The sequence below is a fragment of the Alligator sinensis genome, unplaced genomic scaffold, assembly GCF_000455745.1.
Source record: "Alligator sinensis unplaced genomic scaffold, ASM45574v1 scaffold381_1, whole genome shotgun sequence".
Classification (NCBI taxonomy): Eukaryota; Metazoa; Chordata; order Crocodylia; family Alligatoridae; genus Alligator; species Alligator sinensis.
This window is the reverse complement of record NW_005842440.1, coordinates 127,449-153,809: the sequence shown is the minus strand read 5'-3', so window position 1 is coordinate 153,809 and position 26,361 is coordinate 127,449. Positions and strand designations below refer to the sequence as shown.

General features: G+C 48.1%; 1 protein-coding gene across 1 annotated transcript in view; it reads left to right on the top strand.

Annotated features, from left to right (window-relative positions):
* Positions 1-26,361, top strand: part of PAPLN (papilin, proteoglycan like sulfated glycoprotein) — an 87,336-nt gene that overhangs the window by 40,322 nt on the left and 20,653 nt on the right. The window contains exons 3-16 of the mRNA XM_025211980.1: positions 2,085-2,200; positions 6,896-6,956; positions 7,539-7,641; positions 8,388-8,518; positions 9,341-9,464; positions 10,306-10,386; positions 11,590-11,762; positions 12,459-12,582; positions 13,888-14,014; positions 14,803-14,862; positions 17,287-17,494; positions 20,761-20,937; positions 22,077-22,233; positions 25,304-25,390. Of these exons, the coding sequence (XP_025067765.1) occupies positions 2,085-2,200; positions 6,896-6,956; positions 7,539-7,641; positions 8,388-8,518; positions 9,341-9,464; positions 10,306-10,386; positions 11,590-11,762; positions 12,459-12,582; positions 13,888-14,014; positions 14,803-14,862; positions 17,287-17,494; positions 20,761-20,937; positions 22,077-22,233; positions 25,304-25,390 (1,729 nt within the window). The remainder of the gene's footprint in view (positions 1-2,084; positions 2,201-6,895; positions 6,957-7,538; positions 7,642-8,387; positions 8,519-9,340; positions 9,465-10,305; positions 10,387-11,589; positions 11,763-12,458; positions 12,583-13,887; positions 14,015-14,802; positions 14,863-17,286; positions 17,495-20,760; positions 20,938-22,076; positions 22,234-25,303; positions 25,391-26,361) is intronic.

The following is a 26,361-nucleotide window of genomic DNA, read 5'->3' as shown; positions in this document are numbered from 1 at the left end:
GCTGATGAACCCGTGCTGGTTGCCCCTGAGCATGCATTTCCCTGCTGGCCCCTCCTGGATGTGTGCCAGAATAATTTTCTCGAACAGCTTGCCCAGGATCGAGGTAAGACTGACTGGCCTATAGTTTCCCAGGTCCTCCTTCCTCCCCTTTTTGAAGATGGGAACCACATTGGCCCTCTTCCAGTCCTCCAGCACCTCTCCAGAGCACCACGAGTGCTCATAAAGCTGCGCCAGGGGACTCGCAATGACCCCGGCCAGTTCCTTTAGAACTCTAGGGTGGAGATCATCCGGACCGGCTGACTTAAAAACGTCCAGCCCCTCCAGCAGCTCCCTAACTAGATCCTCACTTACCCTCATTGCTGCCAGGCAAGCAGGGGGCACCTCACCAGGGTGGCAGAGAGCTCCCAGCAGCAGCAGTGAGCTTCCCTGCCTAGCCTCGCCCTGTCCTACCATGCCGGATCTCACCCACTGGGCCATGGTGGCCCCAGGGTGAGGGCAGCAGGGTGGGGAGCCCAAGCCCACAGCAGGCAGCCCACCTTCGCCCCCACCATAGACTTCACTCCAGCCATACCACCCAGAGGGGAGGGGGAGTTGGGCTCCAAGCTCCACTCCACCACAGCAGTTGCTGCCTCCCATGGATGGCAGCCAGGGCTTGGGTGCTGCTGCAAAGGGCAGGGGACTGTAGACCTGGGTCCCTGGCCCCATAGTCCTGGCAGCTGGGGCCCCTCTCCAGCAGGGCTGGGGGGTTGGGGAGGCTGTGGCTGGGGAGTGAGGGAGACCAGCAAGGCTGGGGGGCTGTGGCTTGGGAGTGAAGGGCCTGGACCTGCGTCCTGGTGAGTGAAGGAGGCAAAAGGAGCTCTGATTTCCCATGATAAAAAACCCCAAATCAAATACCAAAATGTATAGATACTTAGAATTTATTATATTATAGTGATTGAGGCTCTGGTAGGCTTCCTTATTGCTTTAAAATTGTAAATATATCAGTAAAACATTGTGTTCAATTGATATATATAGTAGTATTTTATTTTCATAGTGGATTTTGGGGGTTTTCATCAGAACTTGTCATTTTTTTTATCAGAGAGTTTGCAATTTTTAAGCAGACCAAACTATGATCCCTAATGATAATTTATATGGTTCTGGAGCAGCATTTTCCAAGGGATGTCATTGCAGCTACTACAAGTGTCTTGTGCTAGTCCAAGATACCGCATTCCTCTTAGTGGCTGTACCTCAGTTCAACCACCAAGAATATATGTTGATGCCTTAGGGACAGGTGAAAAAAATGCGCCTTCATGGAACCATATTGCAGTTAAAGGCATTGCAGCTCTTTTATGCCTTTAAACATTTGACCCGGAAATAGGACATAGAACTAGATGGCTCCACTGATCTGTTGTAAGGTGGTAATGCCCATGCTGGTTTGTCTTCCTGCCTACTCTGGGAAGGAGTACTCTCCATTTAGAGCTATGGTTCTCAACCTTGTTAGACTCAGGGCACCCCTCCTTAGAGTCAAGGGACCCCTAGGAAAAAGCCAGCTCTTAGCTTTCACTTGTTTTTTTACCTACAGAAAAATACTGACAATAGAGCACTTCTTCTGTTGCAAAGAACTCAGAAAGACCACAACAGGTCAGTCTGTCTATGGCACTCTGGATTCCTATTTTAAATCTCTGGGCTCATCTTGTGACTCATGTGTAAGTGTCTCCACACCTTAGACTGCTAATATTGCAGGCATCCTGCAGCACCCTTAAAAGGCTCTCTCGACACCCTGGTCAAGAATCACTGATTTAGAGGCTTGTCGGGGAGCAGTATAAACACAAGAAGCTAGAACTCTTTCTAGGAGGCAGCTGGGTGGATGAAACAGAGTCAGAGCTGGATGTGTTTAGCAGCTGCTCTCCTACTTGGAGGCAAGAGTTTAGTACTCAAGGCTTTTATTTCTTGACTTTTTGTCCTTTTTTTCTTTCTACCTATTACCTAGGAACAGGGAATGGTGACATCTTTACTTGGTTTGGAATAGGTTGGTTTCCTGGTTCATACTCATCACTGTTTTTGTCTTGTCACCTCATTCATTCAAATGTCTTTGGTTTTTACAGACCCGCAAGGTGAAGCGGCAGAATGATGTCTGGGGGAGCTGGGGAGAATGGCATGAATGCAGTCGGACTTGTGGTGGGGGCATTAGCTTTCGGCAGCGACTCTGCCATTCACAAAGGTGAGTGGTGGTGTCCTTTTATATCACTGAGCTCCTTCCTCTTTGGTAGCTCAGAGCAGCTTCCCAGTGTCTCTTGGGGATGAGAACTGTCACTCATATTCCATGAATATTCATGTTCTTCTATTACCTGCATGGAAATATTACCTCCTCTGTTGCCCAGGAGGCATCCCTATTAAACAAGTCTCCTAAAACACTGTGTTTAAGTGAAATGGAATATATTGTATAGGGAAAGGATGGTTTTGAAAAAGAGGTGTTTGGATTCAGATCTAGCATTCAGGCCAGACCCTCAGACCATTGCAGCTTCATTAACCTCGCTGGAGCTTCACCAATTTGCATGAGCTGAAAGTCTCAAATTAGATTTTTTTTTTTTTTTTTGTTAGGGTTTGGAGTATGGTTCAGAACATGGATTAAAGTTTGGATTTTTTTATCTCACATTGCACTGACTTTTCTAGCATGGTCTCAGTCCAAGTACCATAGAACTTAAATTGTCAGGTGTTCTTATGGGATTGAAAAACTAGGCCCTCTTCCATTTTCAATCCTATCTACATCCAGAAACATGGCAATGTGTGGGGATCCAGAAGGATAAATCCAAGCTACCCCACATTCAAGGGGGAGTGAGAAGTTCTTTAATTTTGTAGGCTGTGGGTATCACTAGCAGAGATTGAATCATAGAAAGTAAGGGTTGGAAGGGACCTCAGGAGGTCATCTAATCCAACCCCCTGCTCAAGGCAGGACTGTCCCTGACTATATCATCCCAACAAAGGTTTTGTCTAGCTGGGTTTTGAAAACCCCCAAGGATGCAGCTTCTACCACTTCTCTAGGTAACCTGTTCCAGTGTTTTACTACCCTCCTAATGAGAAAATTCTTCCTGATATCTAACCTAAATGTCCCTTCCTGTGACTTGAGTCCATTGCTTCTTATTCTGTCATCTGCCACCATTGAGAATAACCTAGCTCCATCCTCATTTGAACCCCCCCTTCAGGTAGTTGAAGACTGCTATTAAGTCTCCTCTTCTCTAGACTAAATAAGCCCAGTTCACCCAGTCTTTCCTCAGAAGTCATATGCCTCAGCCCCTTCACCATTTTTGTCACAATCTGCTGAACTCTCTCTAATTTGTCCACATTCCTTTTGTACTGGGGTGGGGGAGGGGAGCAACACTGAACACAGTACTCCAGATGTGGCCTCACCAGCGCTGAATAGAGTAGAATAATTACTTTCTTTGACCTACTAGCAACACACCAACCAAAGAGGCCCAGTATGTTGTTAGCCTTCTTGGGGACTAGGGCACACCTCTGGCTCATATTCAGCTTATTGTCCACTGTAACCCCTAGGTCCTTTTCTGCAGAGCTACTGCCCAGCCAGACAGCCCCCAACCTGTACTGGTGCATGGGATTGTTCCATCCTAAATGCAAGACTTCACACTTGTCCTTGTTAAACCTCATGAGATTAATTTTGGCCCAATCCTCCAATTCGTCTAGGTCACTCTGAATCCTAGCCCTATCCTCCAGCATATCTACTGCTCCCCCCAGCTTGGTGTCATATGCAGACTTGCTGAGGGTGCACTCTATGCCACCTTCGAGGTCATTGATGAAGATATTGAACAAAACCGGCCCCAAGACTGACCCCTGGGGCACTCCACTTAATATCAGCTGCCAGCTAGACATTAAGCCATTGATTACTACTCTCTGAGCCTGATGCTCCAGCCAGTTTTCTATCCACGTTACAGTCCATTCATCCAGCCCATACTTCCTTAGCTTGCCTGTGAGAATGTTGTGGGAGACCGTATCAAAAGCCTTGCTAAAATTAAGCTATACCACATCCATTTGTCTTTCCCACATCCACAGAGCCAGGCACCTCATCATAGAAGGCAATCAGGTTGGTCAGGCATGACTTGCCCTTGGTGAATCCATGCTGACTGTTCCTAATCACCCTTTTCTCTTCCAAGTGCTTAAAAATGGATTTCTTGAGGATCTGCTCCATGATTTTTCCAGGGACTGAGGTAAGGCTGACTAGTCTGTAGTTTCCTGAATCCTAATTTTTCCCTTTCTTATATATGGGCACTATGTTTGCCCTTTTCCAATCGCCTGGGAGCTCTCCTGATAGCCATGAGTTTTCAAAGATGATGGCCAATGGCTCTGCAATTACATCAGCCAACTCCCTCAGCACCCTCAGGTGCATCCCATCTGACCCCATAGACTTGTATACATCATGCTTTTCTAAGTAGTCCCTAACCTATTCTTTCACCACTGTTGGGTGCTCACCTCCTCTCCAAACTGTGCCACCCTGTGCAGTAGTCTGAGAGTTGACCTTGCCTGTGAAGACGGAGGCAAAAAAGGCATTGAGCACTTCAGCCTTTTCTGCATCCTCTGTCATAAGGTTGCCTTCCCCATTCAGTAAGGGACCCACACTTTCCTTGATCCTCCTCTTGCTACCAACACACTTGTAGAAACTCGTCTTGTTACCTGGGCTGGGGCAGCCATGGGGGCTTCTCCCACAGCTCCTCCTGCTGTGCCTGCCTCTTTCTGGGTGGGGTGAATAGCAGGACAAGCCCTTACGGCTGCCCTACCTGGCCCCATCTCCCGCCCAGCCCCAGCCTCCCAGCACTTTAAAAGGAGGGCTGCGAGACTGTGCCGGATTATTCCTGGGGGAGTGCCTCCAAAACATCTAAAACATTTCCAGAAAGTTTCAGATGGTTTCATTTTGTTTTGGAGATGCTTCAGAGTCTTCTGTTTCATTTTGGATTTGGTGTTTTGGGCACCGAAATGGGCTGAAACACCTCCAGAACAAAACAGCTGCTGAAATTTGACACAGCTCTAGTCCCCAGTACTCTCCAAAAACTTCTGGGATTGCCTGCACATTGCTGTATCGTCCTCCCACAGATGTCAAGGTGATTTGAAGTCCCTCATGAGAACCAGGGCCTGTGATCAGGAAATGTCTGCTAGCTGTTTGAAGAAAGCTTTATCCACCACTTCCTCCTGTTCTGGTAGTCTATAGCAGACCCCTGCCAGGACATCACCCTTGTTGTTGTCCCTTCTAACCTTAACCTAGAGACTATCAACAGGCCTATCTACAGTTCCATACTGTAGCTCTGAGCAATCATATGGATCTTTTACATAAAGTTCAACTCCTTTTCCTCTTCTTCCTTGCCTATCCTTCCTGAACAGTTTGTACCTATCTATGACCATGCTCCAGTCATTCGAGCTCCCACTAAGTCTCTGTTATTTCAATCATGTCTTAGCTTCGTGATTGTGCGAGGACTTCCAATTCTTCCTGCTTGTTTCCCAGGCTCCGTGCATTTGTGTACAGGCACCTGAGGTAACTAGTTGATTGCCCTGATTTCTCAGGAGGTATGAGAGCACCTCCCCTGTTGCCCCTCCCTGCTTGCTTTTCCTCCAGGTCTTCCACTTCCCCACCTACCTCAGGGCTTTGGTCTCCATCTCCTGGCGAACCTAGCTTAAAGCCCTCCTCGCTAGGTTAGTTAGCCTGTCTGTGAAGATGCTGTTCCCTCTCTTCGTCAGGTGGATCCCATCTCTTCCCAGCAATCCTTCTTCTTGGAACAACATCACATGGTCAAAGAAGCCCTCCTGCGGGCCGTACCTCCTGCCCAACCAGGTATTGATCTGCAGGATGCACCTGCTCCTGCCCGGGCCCTTTCTCTTGACCAGGAGGATTGATGAGAGCACAACCTGAGCCCCAGACCTCCTCACCCTTGCACCCCAAGCCCTGTAATCACTTTTGATACACTCAGGGTCTCTTCTGGCAGTATCATTGGTGCCAACATGGATGAGCAGCATGGGATAGTAGTCAGAGAGCCGACTGAGCTATGGTAATCCATCTGTGACATCTTGGATCCAGACTCTGGGCAAGCAGCAGCCCTCCCGAGACAACAGGCCAGGCCAGCAGATGGCTCCCTCTGTCCCCCACAGAAGGGAGTCTCCAACCACAATCACCTGTTGCTTCTTCTTGGTGGTGGTTGTCTCGATCCTACCCACCTGGGTGAGGCCTGGCTATCTTCCTCCACCAATGGAACATGCTCCTCCCTCTCTGCTGCTAGGGCTGCATATCTGTTCTCCAGACGAACCACTGCAGGTGGAGATGAAGATCTCTGCTTGCTGCCAGAAGCCACAAGGCTCCAGCTTCCATCCTCTTGGGTGTCCTTTTGTCTCATGTTTCTTCTCTCTGTGCTCACTGGGTACTCTGGGAGGCCATTTCTGCTTATTCCTGCTTTTTTGGTGGGAGTGCTAAGATGAGCAGAGAGATCAGCAGGAGGGGAACAGTTGATCTTTGAAACTTCACTTCTCCCTGTCTGGTACTGAGCCAGGTGCCTCTCCCTGCCCTTTTTGGAGAAAGTCAGTAGCAGAGACAGAGAAGACAGTTGCCACCTTTTCTTTGGCACGTCTTACTTTTCCCAGTCATATAAGTGTAAACAGTGAGGTAATATGCTATCTTCACCTGTGATCATGGCGGGAGAGTGCATGGAGAGATACCAGACTCATAGGGCAGAAATATGATATCTGAGGCTGTCAGCTCAATAAGGGCAAGGAAATGTCTTAGTACTCATGGCAGCTTGTAAAGTGCTGCTTATGCTTTCACATTCATAACGCACCCTAGGAGATTCTTAATAAGAAAGTCATTGAGGATGTTATTTACAGGCTCCTCTTTATAAATATTTAATGTTCTATCTCTGTCTTTCAGGACAGATGGTGGGTCCAGTTGTGTTGGACCATCAGCAAGCTATCGCTCATGCAACGTTCAGGTATGGTATCCAGTATACTTTTTCCATCTCTTCCCCATTGCTTCCCCTCCTTGTGGACCCCAGTTATGTTCAGTGTCTCTGGAGTTCCACACAGAGGAGTCTTCTACTGATATAATTTGTGAACAGTATTGATCTGGAGTCCCTCTTAGGTTGCTGAGTCCAAGACAAGGATTTTTGCCAAGAAGCTCTAGGATAGCATAAGGAAAAGATTTAGGCCCCTAAATCTGATTCCAATGACTCTCAGATAAATCTAGATTATTCTGTGGACATTGCACCCATTACAGACTTGGGAAACACTCAGAGTTTGATGTTCCTGGTTATAGGTTGATGGTATCTAGATAACTTCTGGCTGGGAAGAAGTCTCTAACTCTCTGCCGTAAGACAAGGATGAAGTTAGGCTCACCTGGTGACATAGTCATGTGCTGTCTGTCCCACAGCAGAGCTGTGCTCAGGAGTGACTTTTTCAGGCTTCATAAAGAGCTGGGAGGAGCACTCCTCAGTCAGATGGTCATCTTAACTTCTCCTCCCTCTGGGAGTTCTGCGTATCAGATGGCTGTACTCTTCTCTTTTTTTCCCCCACAGAGCTGCCCTGAGGACTCCCGGGATTTCCGAGCAGAGCAGTGTGCTGAGTTTGATGGGGTGGAATTCCAAGGAAAGAGATACAAATGGCTTCCTTATTATGGAGGTAACAGATGCAGGGCTTTAATCTTGTTCTGTACCTTTTCACAATAGGTATTGGGGTATTAGTTTGTGACTTAAAACAATGGTTCCCTAGGTGGGAAAGGTGCAGGGGCCTCTGTCTAGAAGGAAAATCACAAAAGTATAACATCTCTATGAAAGGAGTCCTAGGTATAGAGATTGTGATCCAGAGGGATTCTTTTCTGGATTGGTTGGAGCGGTTCCTCTTTCCATGCTGTTACACAGGGTGGCTGGAATGGGTTGCAGTGAGGCACAGAAGTTCCAAGGAACAACAATTCTTCAGCCCCTTTGAACATCCGATAAAAGGTGTCTCGGGTTGTGTCACTCAAAAATGAAGTGCACCTCGGAAAATCTGCATGTGTGATTTTTCTAAGGTGACTCTATGACCTGTTTCTAGAGGTAGGAACAGAAACCAAAGATTCTGACTCCAAGCAACTTGCTCTAGTCACTTGACATATTGCTTTCCATAATCACTTGACCTGTTCCGAGGGCTTTTTTTAAAGCCATGCAGAAGAATTTTACTCCTTGATTGTGGAGATAGGTGGTTCTTAATGTTTTTTTTGGTCAACATTTGCACTCCAAGAATATACTCTGCATAAAGTACTCATTAATATTGATATTATCCACTTAAGATCTGATTACATTCAGGGGTCAGGCTCTTCTTGTATCTGTAAGGTATTACTGTAAGGTATTGATGCAATGTAACATGTGCTGTGGCTTCTTTTCTGCCAGCCCCCAGTAAATGCGAGTTAAACTGTATTCCCAAGGGAGAGAACTTCTACTACCGGCACAAGGCAGCAGTGGTTGACGGGACGCCCTGTGAACCAGGCAAACAAGATGTCTGTGTCCAGGGAGTCTGCCAAGTGAGTGATCCACCCATCTCTGTCCTATCCCATGAAGGAGGGAGGTGTGTCTGTCAGTTTTCCTAATTTTTCCCTTTGTCCTCTTCTACGTCTCCCTAGCAATGCCCTTGTTAATCTACAACATAGCCAAATTGCTCAGTTCCTGTGGTGTTGAAGGTAGAGTGTATGCAGCATGTGCCACTATCCCTTTGCATCTCGGCAGAAAGCAGACATTGCTTTTGTGCCACCATAAACATCTCTGTGGTGGCACAAAGGCTGAGCAAATAGACATCCATGCCCCCTTGTCACACCACAAATGTCAAAATGATGGGAGAGCATGGGCAGCCCAGAGCTACCTGTGATCTCCTGCCATCCCAGGCAGGCACTCCTGAGGATTCAGAGGCCTGATCATTCATGCCCTGGGAATGAAGGATTTGGTCCCAGAAGCCCCCGGAGTGCCTGCCATTTGCAAAAGTGTGCCCCAAAAATTCCTGGGCACACATTGTGCTGCTGTGCCCTGCCTCAGGGTGTGCCTGCTGGGGGATTCCTAGGATGCCTCTGAATATGGGGAGCCCGGGCTTCCCCCATTTGCAGAATTTGGCCCCAACTTGGGGTGCAGCAGTGTGACACATGTGCCCAAGGAATACCCTCCCCCAGCAAGGGTCCATATCTGCAGCATAATGGGTGATGTCCGTGTGGTCCAGGGAAGTAGATCAGCTGTCCCAGGATACATCCCACATCTCTGAGGAGCAGTTAACCATCAGCACCCTTCTTCCCCTGACAGACATCCTCCTTCTCTACTGCTCCTCATTTTATTTTAAACTGTTAACTGTGCTCTGACAGGCAGTTGGCTGTGATAACATGCTGGATTCTGCCAAGAAGGAGGACAAGTGCCTGCAGTGTGGAGGGGATGGCAGGGCCTGCTATGAAGTGAAGGGCACTTTTGATGTGCCTAACCTCCCCAAAGGTACAGTAGTTGGATTTTCTAGGCTGGTTCAATAAAATAAAGCCTAGAATTGCCCTGACCCTTTGTGGAAATTGGTAGAGAGATTGATTCGCTTTATTGGTGTGATTAGGGCTCTGTATGCTCACCCAGATCACCCACACAGTATGATGCCATTTTGCTGCTCTAGAACTGGAAAGTGTACTGATCACCTCATGGTGGTCTTTATCTGGAGGGCCTCACTGCAAGCCTGTGCACCTCTATCTCCACCCCATCTTTCACAGCTCTTAGTTTGTGCCGTGGGCCTTCACAACAGCAGAGGCTTTGTTGAACTGTCCTTAAGGGGCTGTCTCTTGGCACTGCACTTTTCAAAGAAGCCATGTTAACTATCTACACTACCATCCTAAAGTGGTGGGAGACTGGTCAGGACAGGAACCTTAGCCTCCTGCTTTTGTCTGGCTCTGAATTATTTCAGAATAATGATTGCAGTGAGCTGAATCTTTTATCTGGTGCATTTTAAATGGTCAAGGTGGTAAGCTCTATCAGGGTCTCTGAAGGAAACCTGGGCCAACCACTGACTGTATTGTTCCCAGGGTTTGGCTGTCAGATATGACTGCTCATGGGTGCACTGTATTCATGAACTCAACGGACCAGTCTACAAAGAGATCTGTGTGATGCTGTCCCAAAATAAATGAAACTGTAACAGCTGGATGAGACACAGTCACCATCTCAGAATTGGTTCATTCAGCCAGTCACCACTGGGAGTATCTGTTTGTTGCCCAGAGGGATGATCTCCCCCATCCTTGATCAGTGTTTTTCCTCCCAATAAATTGAATTTATTCACAAGCCCTTTAATTTCCTCCAGGTTACAATCAAATCTTCATCATCCCTGTGGGAGCCACGAGTATCCGCATTAAGGAAGTTGAACCTACCAGGAACTTTCTGGGTAAGACGGACATCATTGTGAGTTCAGTACTGCAACACCAGTTTGGACTGCAACACCAGCTTGGACCCAAGTCACAAAAATCCAATCTGATTTTCACTTGCACCCAAGGTCAGGGGTATTTGAGTTGAGGGCTTAGCTATGCTTTCTTGCAGGAGAAAGATCTGGGCACAGACTTGGGATGTGAATCCTAGCTTGGCTAGTGAATACCCTTAGAGAATTAGGGCTATTTTGCTTCAGGTGCCTAAATGGCATGTGAATAGCTGCCATTTTTGACACTTGCTCACAGTTTGGGATTCAATTTCACCCTGCCACAAGTGGGAGTGGCAGAGGGAGCCCTCCTGTGTTTTAGGCCAGTAACCTAGTGGTTAGGGCACTTGCCTGGGGAGCAGGAGACCCATTTTCTAGGTATCATGATGCAGGGTTTGAACCTACATCTCTTGCTTCTCTGCATAGTGCTCTAACCACTAGGCTACTGACCCAGTATACTTTGCATTTAATGTTCTTTGGATGAGTGTATAAGCAGCCCTGGGAAAGTTTGTGCCCCACAGGAGCATGGCCCATGGCCAATAGACCCCAATATTTTCTCCCATCCAGGGCAGCATCCCTCTTGCTGACCTGTGCACCCTCTGGCTTGTTTAATTCCTCCTGGCCGTATCTATCACCTTCTCTTTCCTGCTCAGTGGGCCAACTTAAAAAAAAAGAGCTGGAGAAGGGTCTGGATGATGCCTAACCTGTGGCTTGGTTTTGGAGCACTGTGCTGGGAAGTGGGTGATGCAGGTTCAAACAGTAGTCAGTCTATTGGGCTATAACATGAGGAGGTCTTTCTCTATCTCTCTGGCATACAGGTGCCTGCTTTTCCATGTCTCCAAGTTCAGGACTTAGTCTTATGTCTTGTGCATGAGCCTGGGTGATTCTGTTTGACTACTGAGCCAGTCTGTTAGATGAATGGGACTTGCATGTCAGCCCAACAGTCACTCTTAGGAAGGTTGTGGCATTTCTGCAAAGAAGCTGGGTTTTAAGTGATGGAGCCAAGGAGCTGTGTGGGTTGCTAATGCCCTAGCAAACAATAAGAACAAAGAACAGTTAAGCCATATCACAGGTGGCATCTGGTTGGAATGCCGCCAGCATGTGTGGAGGAGGTAATGGGACTTTCCAGGCCATCCATTCCCCACCTCCTGTTCTGTGTCCCTTGGGTTTGTCCAGCCGTCAAGAATGCACAGGGCGAATACTATCTGAATGGGCACTGGACGATTGACTTCAGCCGAGCACTGCACATTGCCAGCACAGTTGTGCATTACGATCGAGGCTCTGAGGGAGACCTGGCCCCTGAGCTCCTCTATGCCAGGGGCCCCACCACTGAACCCTTAGTCATTGAGGTAAGCAGCTGTGTTTACCCTTGGCTGATGTTGCCATGCCACTGGTGCTGCAGATGGTCATTTGCAGAGACGACATGTTTGGTCTCTGAAGTATGATTTCAGTGGGTGACAGAGAGCCGATATGACTGTGCTGAGTCCACGTAAGCAGGGATTCCAGCAAGGGTCTCTCTCATAATCTGTGGGCCCCCAAGAAGGATGAGGTCCCCAGCTGCATGCAGAGGAGCTGTCAAGCCAAACTCATACCGTTTTTCTCCTCTGGTTGCCCTCTGGTCCTGTTGCCTAAAAAGGACAGAGCAGGGGGCGACCTGGTTGTGGCTTACCTCTGCCCTGTCATGAAGCTTGAGAAGAGACCAAAGGAAGCTCATGAGCAAAGATCTAGTTCAGAATTGGGGGGTGGAGGTGAAGTTGAGCAATTATTTGTTACCACTGTGCATCAGGATCCTTTAGGTCAGAGAAAGATGCATATTTTCCCCTCCCTGGGAGAAAGAGGTAGCTCTCAAGACCTGGTGGGGAAGGCAGAGAGGAATCATGGCATAGACAATACGTGATCCCTGAATGCAGGGGAACAGGGGACTAGGGATCTGCCTTCCTTGGATCCTTAGCTAAGGATAGGGAAGCATTGGCAAGAGGGCTGGAGGAAATGTTCTTTATGTTCTGACTCCATTTCTTTGACCCTTTTTTTTTTTTTCTCCTCAGCTAATCAGTCAGGAGACAAACCAAGGAGTGCAGTATGAGTACTACCTACCCTGGTATGGACAAAACACAGGTTACAGCTGGAGCTATGGCTCTTGGAGTGAATGCAGCTCTGAGTGTGGAGGAGGTAAGGGGCACAGGGTTTGGGAAGAAATGCCATCACCTGCTGTAGGCAGTGACCCATGCTTGTGTACTACCCAAAAGGGAAAATGCTACATGCTGTCGTCTGAGGAGAGCTCTGCAGACCCTTTCTGAGCCTGTCCCACCAGGAGCTGAACGGCCATGGACCTCTAAAGCAGGCTGTGAAGGCTCTGTGAAATGGAGACCTGTCCAGGGTTCTTTGTGGGCTTATTCACTACTCTGCTGTCCAGAGCCTGGTCTGGCTTGGTTTTCTGTCCTCAGTAATGGAGCTTCCATAGCTTCACTTCTCAAATCTGTTTCCCAGCCTAAGAGAATTTTTTCCACTCAGAATGCCTGCATTTTCCTTTGTTTGGTGTTAGCTGTTTTATTCACTGTGTAACCCTCTCAAACCACCCAAAGCATGTCCTCTCCAGGCCCACCCCCTTGCTGTCCTGCCTCATGTGATGGAGCCTGCTACCATCTGGGGACATAAAAGATCTTTATTCCTTCCAGTCAGAGAAGCTGCCAGAGTCCCTGTGCAGGCATGCCATGTTCAGTTAACAAACTCACTCACCAGCAGAGCTGTGGATTTTATAGGAAAAGCAGCTCGACGGTGTGTAGAGCCCTCTGTATACCCTCTCTGTGCTGGTGGCCATTGCTGCCCTTTCTAGCCTGTGATGTGAGTAAAAGGGTGCCTCTGTAGGAATTGGCGTTGCTTTCTCCTAGCGCTATAATCCTGTAAGAAGCATGCAGGATTGCCTGGTTTTCCCCCAAGCGCTGGTCTTCCTTCATCCTGCTGCAGACCCAACCTTCTGGGCCTGACCTACAGTGCTGCAATTGTAACAAGTCCACATGTGGTAGACAGGATACTGGCTAGATGAACCATTGGTCTGATCCACCGTGGGATTTCTTATGTTCTTACATGCAGCAGACAACAAGCATAGTGGTTACCAGATGAACTGTGTGGTATGGTACAGCCCTGAGGAGCCAAGGGTAAACTAGAATCTTGTTCTACAGCTTCCAAACACAGATCATGACCACTTCCATCAAAAGAAAATTCCTCTTGGTTAGCATTGTTGGTTGGTCAGTTGGTCACTCTCAGCTTTCTTGTGGGCTCAGACACTATTGGGGAACATGCCTGCTACAAGAATCCTGGGTTTGCACTGGGCTGTGTTTCATTCACCTGCATCTGTAGGTGAGGTCAGGGCTCCACTCTACCCCAGAAATGGGCCATTGCCAAAGTCATTGCATTTTAATCCCTTTTATGGATGAGCTGCCTTGACCAGGATACTCTGGTGCTTTTCTCCTTTAGGTTTCCAGTCACGCTTGGTGTTTTGTACCATAGACAATGAAGTTTATCCAGACTACATGTGCAGGGATAAACCAAAGCCAGTCAATAACCGGACGTGTGGTCATCAGAACTGTCCACAGACAAAGCGGTGAGACTTCTCACCTCTCTTTCACCTTTTTATTATGGGTTTTGAGAGTTAAAAAGAAGAGTGCTGCTCCCCTCTAGCTTCTACCACTTCCACCTCTGTCTAGAGCTCTCAGATGAAACACTGGAAACAGGTTTCCAGTGTACTAAGGGGAGGTGATACCTGAGCTGTGACTGGCAGAGCAGGGGGCAATGGGGAATGAAGCCTTAGTGACTTTTGAACATGGGACTTAAACAGACAAGTCACTAGAGCACTTCTGGAATGTTTTACAAAGGATGTGGGAATGAATTTCCAACTATACAAGGAATTGACATGTCCAAGTTATTGTCCTGAACAAGGGATCTCCCTTTCCCATCCTGAGGTTACTAAGGTTATTATCATAGCTCAAGTGTGGGTAAGAAGAAGGATTCACTTAAGTGTTTGTTGTGTGCTTCATCTGGAGCTGCACTGGGGTTGGAGTTGGGCATATCCCTCTGTATGTCATCACTGCAGCCATGCTGTCCTGGCCCTTTCTGAATGGACTGAGCCCTGAAGTTTTTTCTCCTCTGGGACTTTCAGGTTTTTTCCAATTGCCTCAAACTTGGCTACTACATCTATTAGCTTGGGACAACCATGGTCCTATGTGGGTCATCTCACTGCAGGCCCAGTGGGATTGGAGGAGGTCTGTTGGGATGCCAATGGATAGAGGGTGGTCAGAGGCCTGGGAGTATTTCTAAGTACATGGTAATCTGTAGCTCCAGATTTCTGTATGGTGCTTAAAGTCCTTTAAATCCTATGTTCTGTATATAAAGGATTTCTTACATCTATCTGCCGGGAGTATGGAAAAACATTTGGAGATCTCGGAAGAAAAGGTAACAAAAAGGAGAGAGAGATTATAGAAAGCGCAGTTTCAGCTGCTCTCTCTCCATCTAGCAAATCTAGCTGCCTCTTGAGCCCAGTTGCTTTCATCCTTGGTGACGGTCTAGGATGATGCTTTCCTTTTGACTCTTACCCCCACAATTGAAGGTGGAGGTCTTCACTACTGGAAAAGGGGGGGCAGCTTTGCTTAGGCAGCTATGAGTGCTATTGCTAACTTTGCTCCTCCATGTGGTTGCCATAGAGGGTTCTTTGCATCTTTTGGTATCCTGTCCTGATATAGATGTTACTGTCTCTCTTGGATAAGGCAGACTGCTTTGGAAGAGTCTGCTCAATTCATCAAGGTGATAAAAAGCAAAGAAAAAAGAAATGTAGTAGATTTGGTTATTTAAAATGGATCAGAATTCCAGACTGATTTTGCTGCAGCCTCAGAAGATCTCCTCCTCATGTCATGGGTTCCAATGCTGGCATAATAGTGAACAAATGTAGTGATTAATGTGACACCACAGATGTTCACTATCATTACTCAGACACAAAAGAACAAAACATTGCCACCTTAATTATTTTAGAAAGACTTCACCTTTTGTTGCCCTCTACTGTCAGTAGCGCGGCCTTGGGCATCTTCTTTCATGACATCACCTTCACAGGTTACCTTGGCTTGCAGATGATCTGAGATGAATGAAGTGAGGCAGAAGGTATCTTTGAGTGTCAGAGGCAAAAACTGACTAAATATTGTAAAGACCTTTTAAAACCTCATGTTATGGCTTTACAAGAGACAGAAAATGCATTTTTCACTCCCACTGCCATAGAATGTTGATCAATGAACTTGTTTTCAGTGGTAGGCCTGATTAACTGGGTGGCCTCTAGTTGGCAGCTAATTCCTGTTGTAGGGTAACTTTTAATTATTTTGCAGTTGTTATTTAAATTTGGGCTGAACTATCTGCTTCTGTAGTAGGAGATAAGTATATCAGTGGGGAGGGGTGGGGGGAAGGATTAAATGCAAGGTCTTGCCTTCTTCAAGTTTCAGCTTGTGATACTCACGGGGGTGCTGGAGGTGTTGGTTGAGCTTCCAACCACAATCTGTGACTTGGATCCATGTCTGCCTTTTCTGCTGAAGGCCATTGGGGAAGTACTAGGTCCCTTATGGGTAAGGATGGTCAATGCCTCCTTTAACGAAAGCAAGTTACCATCTCCTCTGAAAGATGCCTGTAACCCTCACAAAGGAAACCGTTCTTTGTTATGGACAATCTGTACATTTTATTGAGCCATGTTTAATTTTGTTTTCTTTGTTGGGGGATGGGTAAGAAAATTGATAGGATCTAGCATCACCTCTAGGTACCTCAGGCCCTTGTCAGCACAGTGGCAGACTTGCATAAAGTACAGATGACATAGTTGTTGTGATGTTCAGTCCAATATCCCAGGAATCAGAGATCCATGCTTGATCCATCCAGACCTTGAGCTGCCATTGATGTGCCTGTAGTTGCATGCAGAAATGTGATCTGCTTCTTCCTGATGGAGGGTATACAGAGGGCTGTATTGGGGAAAATCATTAAGAGATCTGGACGGCATTCTTGTATTAATTTTAGTTAATTTGTTGGCAATAGAGAGAACCCACTAGGTGGCCAGCCACCCCTGACCACCAGGAAGGGGATCCATAGATCACACCCAAGAATGAGCATAATAGAGTTTTGAGGCAGAATGACCTGTTGGTTTGCTGATATGGTAATTTTGCTTGTGGCTGGAGTTGGTTAGATGGCCAGTTTGGCTGGTAGTTTTTCTTCTATTGCTCAGTTCTGTATACCACATTTAAAAAGGAGGTCTATGGCTACAGAGTACTGCTTTTTATTTCTTTTTGGAACTAATTAAAAGCTGAGGCTCCAGTAACACTTGAAGAGGTTTTTCCACAGCCAGAGAACCAAGTTCTTTGAAGTTAGGGATTTGTCCTACAAAGAACAAACCAGGCTGCCCCATTTCCTAAATACTCTGTGCCACAGCTGCTTGTGTTTAAACTCATCCATATCTTTGCTCCAGCGCCTTTTGAGTTTCCACCTCTGATAATGTAAAGGCAGACAGCTCCACCCAGATTGCTGCAGAGAAATTCATCTTGCATGAAGTCATTTCCACAGCTGCCTTCCCTGACTCTCAGATTATCAGTTATCACCATCACTGTTTTCTCTTTGGGAGAGAGACCAAAAAAATGCAACCTTGTGATGTCAGACCACTTGACAGTTCCTGTGATGGCTTCCTTTCCTGCCATCAATGGTGTGACAGCACAAAAGTAGATTTTTCTGTAACACTGAATTAGGAGTAGAGCACTAACACTGCCCCACTGTGCCCCAGCTGTGATCCTGCAAGCCCTACTTATTAGATTTTCCTTGTTTGTTCTTTTGGTTTGCTGACCGCTTTTCTGTTACCCGCAGCTGGAAAACTGGGGAGTGGGGACCCTGCTCAGCCACCTGTGGAGGAGGCCTGCAGACCCGTTCAATTTACTGCACATCACATGATGAACGAAGCTTCGAGGAAGTGGTGGATGATGGGGAGTGTGCAGCTTTAACACAGCGCCCCCGGGCCATGCAGTCCTGCAGTGTGCGGCAGTGTGCAACATGGAGCACAGGGCCCTGGTCTGAGGTGAGGTTACATGCTGGGTGCATTTCTGTAGGTAGCAAACACCATCTTGGCCAACAACTGAACTAGGGACCTCAGGAGCTAAAAGCAAGAGGTGCCAAAGCTCAGAAGCCAGGCTGTTTCTTTTCCTCTGTGACAGGCTTGTGTCCTCTGTAGACTGAGTACAGAGAGAGGGACCTATAGCATGTGTCTGGTATGAACAGAGGGCCAATCATGTCTCAATCCCTGATTTCCAGTGGTCTTGCATTAGGCTGCATATGAGGGCAGGGTCTAGTTGATTCAGAGAACTGAGTAGGGTTGTTCGTACCTTGTGTTTCTGTAAGGGGGCACTGTTTGAAACACTTGTCCAACAGGCAGCCCTGCATACAATTTAAGTCCCAGAAGCACAAAAGATAAAGATGGAAGATGCCTATGGAGTAGGGGTGCACTGATAGAGATTTTTTGGGTCAATACTGATGGCCGTTTTTTTAACAAGCCGTATCGGCTGATATTGATCTGATTCTGACATATAACCAGGCAGCTTGAAGAGTGGTGTCTGGCTGGTAAGTCTGTTGTGGGGGAAGGGATGTGGGGGGGAGCAGATTGAGGCCCCCATGGAGGAAGGGAGTGGGGCAGGGGCAGACGCTGCACAACTGAGGCGAGGCACAGGATGGAGCCGTGAGCGGTTTGTGCAGGCTGGGCGGGACTGTGCTCAGGGTGGGTAGTGGTGGTGCTGGGAGGGGAGCCACGGGGGGGCTGCAGCCACCCCAAAATTCACCATAGCCCTCCCAAGCCCCCCCTTCCAGCACCACTGCTGCCTGCCCCGAATGCAGCCCAGCCCAGCCCTTCCCCCATTGCCCCCAGATCTGCATGTGGGGTGAGGGCAGACTGCCGCTGTGCTCTGGGGCTGGGGCAGCAACGGGCTCTTCCTGGCAGGGGAGGAGAGGGGGCTGGGCTGGACTGTGCTCAGGGTGGGTAGTGGTGGTGCTGGGAGGGGAGCCACGGGGGGGCTGCAGCCACCCCAAAATTCACCATAGCCCTCCCAAGCCCCCCCTTCCAGCACCACTGCTGCCTGCCCCGAATGCAGCCCAGCCCAGCCCTTCCCCCATCCCCTGCCAGGAAGAGCTTGGCACCACCCCAGCCTGAGCCTGCAGTGGCATCCCGCCCTCACCCTGCATGCAACTCCAGGGGCACTTCCCCCCCTCCCAATTGGCCTCCCGAGGTGCATGCACTGGTGGGAGCTTCCCCCCACCTCCATACCCTGGGTGTACAGTGCCTGCCCCAGCCCCACTCCTCCCTCATTGCGGGGGCCTCGATCTGCCTCCTCCACACCCCTTCCCTTGCAACAGACTTGCCAGCCAGACCTGGCTGCTCTCCATGTTACCGGGCTGCACTCCTGGCCACCTGCATGCTGCACTGTGGCTGACCACATGCACAGGGCATGTATTGGCCACATTATTGGCCACATCAGCCAGAAAAAGCTGATTGCTGATGCTCTCAATTTTTCTTATATCGGTGCCAATCCAGCATGAGATCGATGTATCGGTGCACCTCTACTATTAAGTATGACTCAGTCAAGGGGTGGCCATCCTGCAGCACACATGCTACAAGTGGCATGGGCAGTTTCTGTGTGCAGCATGCGGCAGATCAGGGAGGAGACAGGCAGAACAAAGGCAAATAGGAAGCAGAGCAGCAGCTCAGACAGAGAGCACAGGGCAGGAAACAGATAGCAGGACAGCAGATTGGCAAAGGAAGGGAATCAGAGTGGCACTTGGGGAGGTTGCAGGGCTAATTTGTGGCACATCTGTCTAACCAAAAGGTTAGTCTTTACTGAATTAATCTACCCCCAAAGGCTAAAATGTACTTCCAGGGTCACATTAAATCCTGGAAACAGCTGCATCACACTATTATGACTCTTGTTGTCTGAAATACTGCAACATAATGGCATTGGACAGAGCTGCATAATACCATGACTTTGCAACACCTGAAGTAGGCTCAGGACACTGCCTTTGCCTTTGAAGATGCAGGAAAGACATGAACACTGCACTTATGCTATAGGTTCCAGAATGAGTGGCAGCCCTGAGAGTGCATGGGCACCAGTGGAAGAAGCCATATTGTATTGTGTACAAATCAATTCATGGAGCAAGAAAGCTGACATTCCCAAAGGCAGCTGCATCCTGGTTTCCTAGAGATAAAAGGAACTGTGGGCAAAATGGTTGCTCTCCGATAAATGAATGGCTGAAACTCCATCCAAGGAGCTCATCTACACCGATTTAGAAGTGAACGTGCCAGGCTGCAGTAGTCCTATACTGAGAGACACCAGTCACTAATGGAGAAATTGTCTGGGTGCCAGGCAGCATGACTGTGAAAGGAACAGAGGAACATGGCATTAAAGTAACAGGGGGGATGTGACACTGAAAACGTTTAAGCACAAATAAAATGTAACTTCTAGCAGAGAAGGTGCATCTCAGCCCAACAGTGTGAAGGCTTCCTCTGAGTCCTGTTGAGAGGGACAAGGTCATTAAGCTAGGGATCTTGGCAACACCAGTATCTAACCACTTTTCTGCCCCTCCAGCCCTCACCTTTTGCTGATTTCTATCAGGAGCCAGTGTCATTTAGCTCCTATACATCACTTTTCATCTGTAGTTCTTAAAGCACCTAACAAAGGTCTGTATCATTACCCCTGGGAAGGAAGCAGAGGCAGAGACTTGAAAAGATTTGCTCAAAAATCACCCCAGCAAGCTATTGGCAGAGAATGAAGTAGAGCATGGGTCTCCCAAGCTTTATGGCAACATCTTTACTATCAAACTACATTGCCTCTTATGTAGCCTAATTCATACCATAATTTCTTGAATATAAAATGACCTGAAATATCCTAGATGACCTTGTTTTTCAAAGGCAGAATGAATTAAAAAAAACCTCTTTCACTGTAGTAAGTACCTGAGTAGCAGCAGCTAGGAAGGAAAGCCTGCTCATTGTTCTGCTCCCTGTGGATGGCTGCAAATGTTACTTTCGGCTTCACCCAGAACGTGCTCTTACCATACTTCTTGAATATAATGCTCACTCCAATTTCCAGCAGCTGTTTTTTGGGGAAAAGGTGTGTGTTGTATGTGAAAAAACATGGTATGACACCCCCTTAACATATGTATTTTCTGATTCTATGACCGTTTTTTGTGCTATGTATTTTCAAAGTGGAAAGCCTCTTTGAAGCTGGGCAGTTTATCCCAGGAAACTTAAACATAGACGGTACCTACATGCATTCTCTGTAACAGTCGGGACCCTTCTTGCAGTGCTCCATGATCTGTGGTGAAGACATTCAAACCCGGAGTGTCGTCTGCAGATCAGAGCAGGGTGCTCAGACTTTAGACGTTGCTTGCCTGCAAGAGTCTAAGCCGGTGGATACCCAGCCCTGCCTCAGGGAGAGATGCCTCCAGGAAATTGGTTGGCATGTTGGAGACTGGGGCCTGGTAAGTGTCATGTGCTGATGGTTCTCACTTCGTTGATTAAGTCACATTGCACCTCCCACGTCACATTTTGATTGGATTGGCCCAGGCATCAGTGGCTGAGGGCTGGGAGCACATACTGCTTTATTAGCAGCTCCCAGGCATTCAGTCACAGTGCAACCTGGGCTAGTAAAGCTGCAGTTAATCTTCTGCCTGCTTTGCTTATGCCTGCTACAAAAATAAGCCTTTTTGCAGGGGATTATAGCTTCAGTGACTGTAGCAACATGTAGCCAATGCACAGAGGCAGTCCACTCTTGTTGCTAATTCCCATCACTTTGGGACATTGCTGTCAATCCATTGCTGTCATTCAGATGCTACCAGCAGAGTATGGCTTTGGCCCCATCTCTACTGAATTGGAAGTCCTACTTTGGTGAATTGGTTTAAAGTATGTTCCTGAAGTGGTTCAGGGTTCAGTGTAAGCAGAGTTTGGCTTGTTCTTCTGGATAGGATCAAACTTTGTTTAATTTGATTTGAGGTCAGGATCAGCACTGAAACAGTTTTGTCCCTTCGGTGCTGGCTGAGTTAGCCTGTACTGGGTTGACACATGCTGAGCACATTTCCTGCTCTCTTTTGGCTGGGACTCTTGCCCACTGTCCTGTGTGGTGCCTAGATTTCCAACAGAACCAGGGCTGAGATGTTCCCTTTATTTTTGTCCCATCTTTTGAACATTACATTCTATAGCTAAATAAATGGACTCTCTGAGGCTGCTGAACTTTAGCTCGGGGAGATGTGTTATACGAATATTTATACCCCATATCCCAGCCTCCTTGTCTCTGTTCTGGGCTGCTCCCCATCTCACTCTGCCACCCCTGCCTTCTTCTGAGGAAGGGTGGCAGCTTCAGTCAGATACACTCACTGGGACCACTGAACCTGGTTGCTCCATAGTAAGCAGTTGTGCAGCCCCTAGGAAAGAGGGACTGTAGGACTGAGCCCAGCAGGATGGGTGGGTTGCAGTGAAACTGGAGTTGCTCCAGTCCATGTTCAGCCCTGCAGTAAGTTGCTATTGGTTTTGCATGGCCAGCAGCTAACCACACTGGTGTTCAGCATCTCAGGTTCTTGGTTCTGTCTGCTTCCAACTCACTTTCCTCATTTTTGCCTTCAAGTGTTCAAAAAGCTGTGGCTCAGGCTTCCGAACACGCCAGGTCATCTGTGCTGATGGGGAGTCCAGACTCTACAGCCCCGAGGCATGCCAGGCCATTCAGCCACAGGTACCAGCCAGGCTGGAAAACTGCAACACTCAGCCCTGCCACCTGCCACAACGTAAGTGTCATTGCTGGAAAGCTGGATCTTCCTCAGATGCTCCTGCTTTCAGGTACAGATTCCCAGTAACTCATGCCTTCTGGACTGAGTGTTTCAAGGTACCTGCTTACCCATGTGCAGATGCTATGTGGTCACTATTTTGTTCTGCAGGATTTGTTGTGGGTTTCTTCCTCCCCTATCTGAAATGCACATCAGGCATGTGAGCAATGCTTCCGCCTGCCCCTTTCAGTTCCTGTATTGCTCTTGCCTGTGTAATAGAGATTATGCTTAGGGGCAACCAACATGGGTTCATTAGAGGCAGGTCCTGTCAAACCAACCTGGTGGCCTTCTATGACCAGGTCACAAAATCCTTAGATGCAGGTGTAGCAGTGGACATAGTCTTTCTGGACTTCAGGAAGGCCTTCGACACTGTCTCTCACCCCATTCTCATTAAAAAACTAGGAGACTGTGGCATCAACACCTATACAGTCAAATGGGTCACTAGTTGGCTGGAGGGCTGCACCCAGAGAGTGGTGGTGGACGGGTCATTTTCGACCTGGAGGGATGTAGGTAGTGGGGTCCCCCAGGGCTCGGTCCTCGGACCTGCACCGTTCAACATCTTCATCAGCGGCTTGAACGAGGGAGTAAAAAGCACCCTGTTCAAATTCACAGATGACACTAAGATGTGGGGAGAAGTGGGCATGCTAGAAGGGAGGAATAGGCTGCAATCGGACCTAGACAGGTTACAGGGTTGGGCAGATGAGAACAGGATGGATTTCAACACTGACAAGTGTAAGGAACTGCACCTAGGGGGGAAGAACCAGCAGCACACCTACAGGCTGGGGAGCTCCCTTCTTGTCAGTGCAGAGGCAGAAAAGGATCTTGGAGTCATTATTGATGCCAAAATGAACGTGGGCCGACAGTGTGGGGAAGTGGTCAGGAAGGCCAACCGTACCTTGTCATGCATCCACAGATGCATCTCAAGCAGGTCCAAGGAGGTGATCCTCCCCCTCTGTGTGACACTGGTCAGGCCGCAGTTGGAGTACTGTGTCCAGTTTTGGGTGCCACACTTCAGGAGGGATGTGGACAACATGGAGAGGGTCCAGAGGAGGGCCACTCGTATGATCAGGGGTCAGCTGGGCAGGCCTTACGAGGAGAGGCTATGGGACCTGAACCTGTTCAGCCTCCACAAGAGAAGGCTGAGGGGGGATCTAGTGGCCGTTTACAAACTAGTCAGGGGGGACCAGCAGGCATTGGGGGAGTCCCTGTTCCCCCAAGCGCTACCAGGAGTGACAAAAAATAACGGTCACAAGCTGGCAGAGGGTAGATTCAGGCTAGATATCAGGAGGCGCTACTTCACTGTCAGGGCAGCTAGGATCTGGAACCAACTTCCAAGCAAAGTGGTGCTGGCTCCTACCCTGGGGGTCTTTAAGAGGAGGCTGGATGAACCCCTCGCCATTTGATCCCAGCATTCTTTCCTGCCCATGGCAGGGGGTCGGACTTGATGATCGGCTCAGGTCCCTTCCGACCCTACCAGCTATGAAACGATAAAACTATAGCCTCAATCTTGGCAGATGCTGGTGATTGACATAAGCCATGACTGTCAAACTGGTGTCCCACAAGGGGGAAATGTGCAGCCCCTGGGCTCCTACCCAGCCCTTGCCCTCTTATTTTTGTAGCTGCTGCTGCATTTAGGGTCTGTAGGCTCCCCCCCAGCCATGAACTTTCACTTTCTCCTCCCACCCCAGAGAGTGGGGTGGCACAGCCCACAACACCAGGGAAGCCAGCGGCATGGTGCATCAGTGCAGGGGGAGGGAGGGAACTGTAGTGCCCATGTGTGCAGTGCTGAAGGGATCTAGTCTAGGGGCCTGTGGCTTGTGCTAATGAAGCCCCAGCTTGTACAGTGTGCAGCCCTGAACTAAGCTTAAAAGCCTAGGCCACAGGATGGGGTGGGCCACCCGGGCCATGGCCCAACCAGCTTTTAGCACATTAATTTATATAACCCACAAATGCACAATTGTCATCCAGTTGAAACTGTATAGCTATTTTTGTAACTGCATAGCTAGCTAAACTGATGTGCTAAAAGTTGGTTGGGCCATGGCCCAGGTGGCCCACCCCATTTGGCAGCCTGTGGTTAAAAGGAGAAGTCAGTGGAGCTATAACCAGGCTCTCTGCAGTTGGGGGTGGGGAGAAGGAGCAAGAAGTTATAACAGACTCTCATTCCTTGTGGATCAGGTATAGAGAGGAAGACTCATAACACGCTGCCCAGAAGGTCCCATTTGTTCTCCATTCTCTTTCTCAAGCCACCTGGACCCCATCTCAGGAGTGGGAAATGAAAGCTATCAAAAGCTCTCCCATGTCACCAAGCCTGATAGAGAGATGGGGGCACTTTGGGCTTCCATCCAGCCTGTTGCTGCAGTAGCAGCAGTGATATTCATAATGAACAAAAATCCTCATATGCCTCTGAGCCCAAGGATCTTTTATTGGCCAAATTAATGAAGTGGCACCATGGTTCCCCAGCCATAGACATGCCCTAGATTGGTTCATTTGTCAGGCTGGGTTGACCTCAGACCTTCTGCCCCTTTCTGTGGGGCAGAAGCCTAATAAAAGACCCCCAATTAGTTACCTGAAATCATGTGGAGCAGCTGGTATTTCCCCTTGGCTAAGTAGAAATAACCATGGGCTGCTTTGTTCTCCCTCATTCTCCTCTTGGGCTGTAAATTTCATTTAATCTGTGAAAGGTGCATTGTGTGGGCATATATGACATACTGCCCACCTGCAAGCAAAAGTCTGCAAAGATTCTGCTTCCTACATCTTTACCACGGTAGATCCAGGATTTCCCATCAAATTTTAATACAGTGGCTATATGAGGCCTCTTCCCTCTTTTGGCCTGATAGAAGGGACAGAAGATCATGCAGCTTTTGAAAGATGCCTGCTTCCACCCATGCTCGCTTCTCTGCAATTTGAATTTGAAGGACCTTTGATCCCCATTTGAACATATCTTCCCTTGACACTTTCATGGACACAAGGTAGCTGGTCGAGTCCATAACTATCGTAAGTACACTGATGTCACACATGCATCTCCTTGCAGAGGTCCCCAGTATGCAGAACACTGTGGGCTATGACATCAGCCGACAGTTCTTGTTGATACGCTACCACCCAGACAGCACTGCCACAGGTATGACAAGCTTACTGTTTCCTTTGTTATTTCTTTTTAGCTGTTTTCCTCCTCTTCCTTACAGCAGCTTCCAGGCCTGAGGAACAATCTATAGATCCTTCACAAGTATTGCATTGTGTCTAGATCAGTGATTTTTTTCAACCAAGGTGCCATGGTGCCCTGATGTGCTGCCAGACCTTTTGAAAGGCTCCATGAGTTATGAGGAAATAGGTCAATAAGCTAAGCATATAAGTGCAGCTTCAGGCTTGTTCCTGCCTGGCCAATCCTCCACCCCTACTGTCCAGCCCCTCTGCAAGGAGTGGGTATTGTAAAATATATATATTAGTTTTTTAAATCGGGTGCCTTTCAATTCACAAAAGTCAGGGAGGGTGCTTCAAGTCCAGTGAGGGGTGCCTTGATTCCAAAAAGTTTGACAACCGCTAGTTTAGATGCATCCTTATTAAAGAATATCTAGATATGTAGAAATCCCAGACTTTGACAGGGTGACATTAGCTGTAGGCAAAGTAGAACATAACCTTGGCAAAATGGGTGGATCTAGGATTTTGAAAAGGGGGGTGCACATGGTGAGGTGCATCATCACATATAAAACATCACATATTTTTCTCCAGTTAAAATATACTAGAAGCTTTGTCAGGGGAGTAGGGAGGTATTATTGCATTTAAAATTGAAGCAGAAACAAATATAATTTAATTGGAATGGATTGAAAACAGTCTACAGGGTTGTAAGATAGGAGCTTTGTTACCAGGAGCAGCTAGCAGACAGTAGGTCTGTGTGACTAGGGAAGCATTCAATTCAGATTCGGCTGATTCGGAGGACAGTGATTCGATTCAGAGATTCAGATCACTGTCCTGAATCGATTCAGCTGAATCAGCTTCAGAAGATATGGCGCTGATTTGGAGAGATTCAGTGATTCGGATCGGCCGGGGAGAGGCAGGCACAGCTGGGCACTTGCAGGTTCTCCTGTGGCTCCT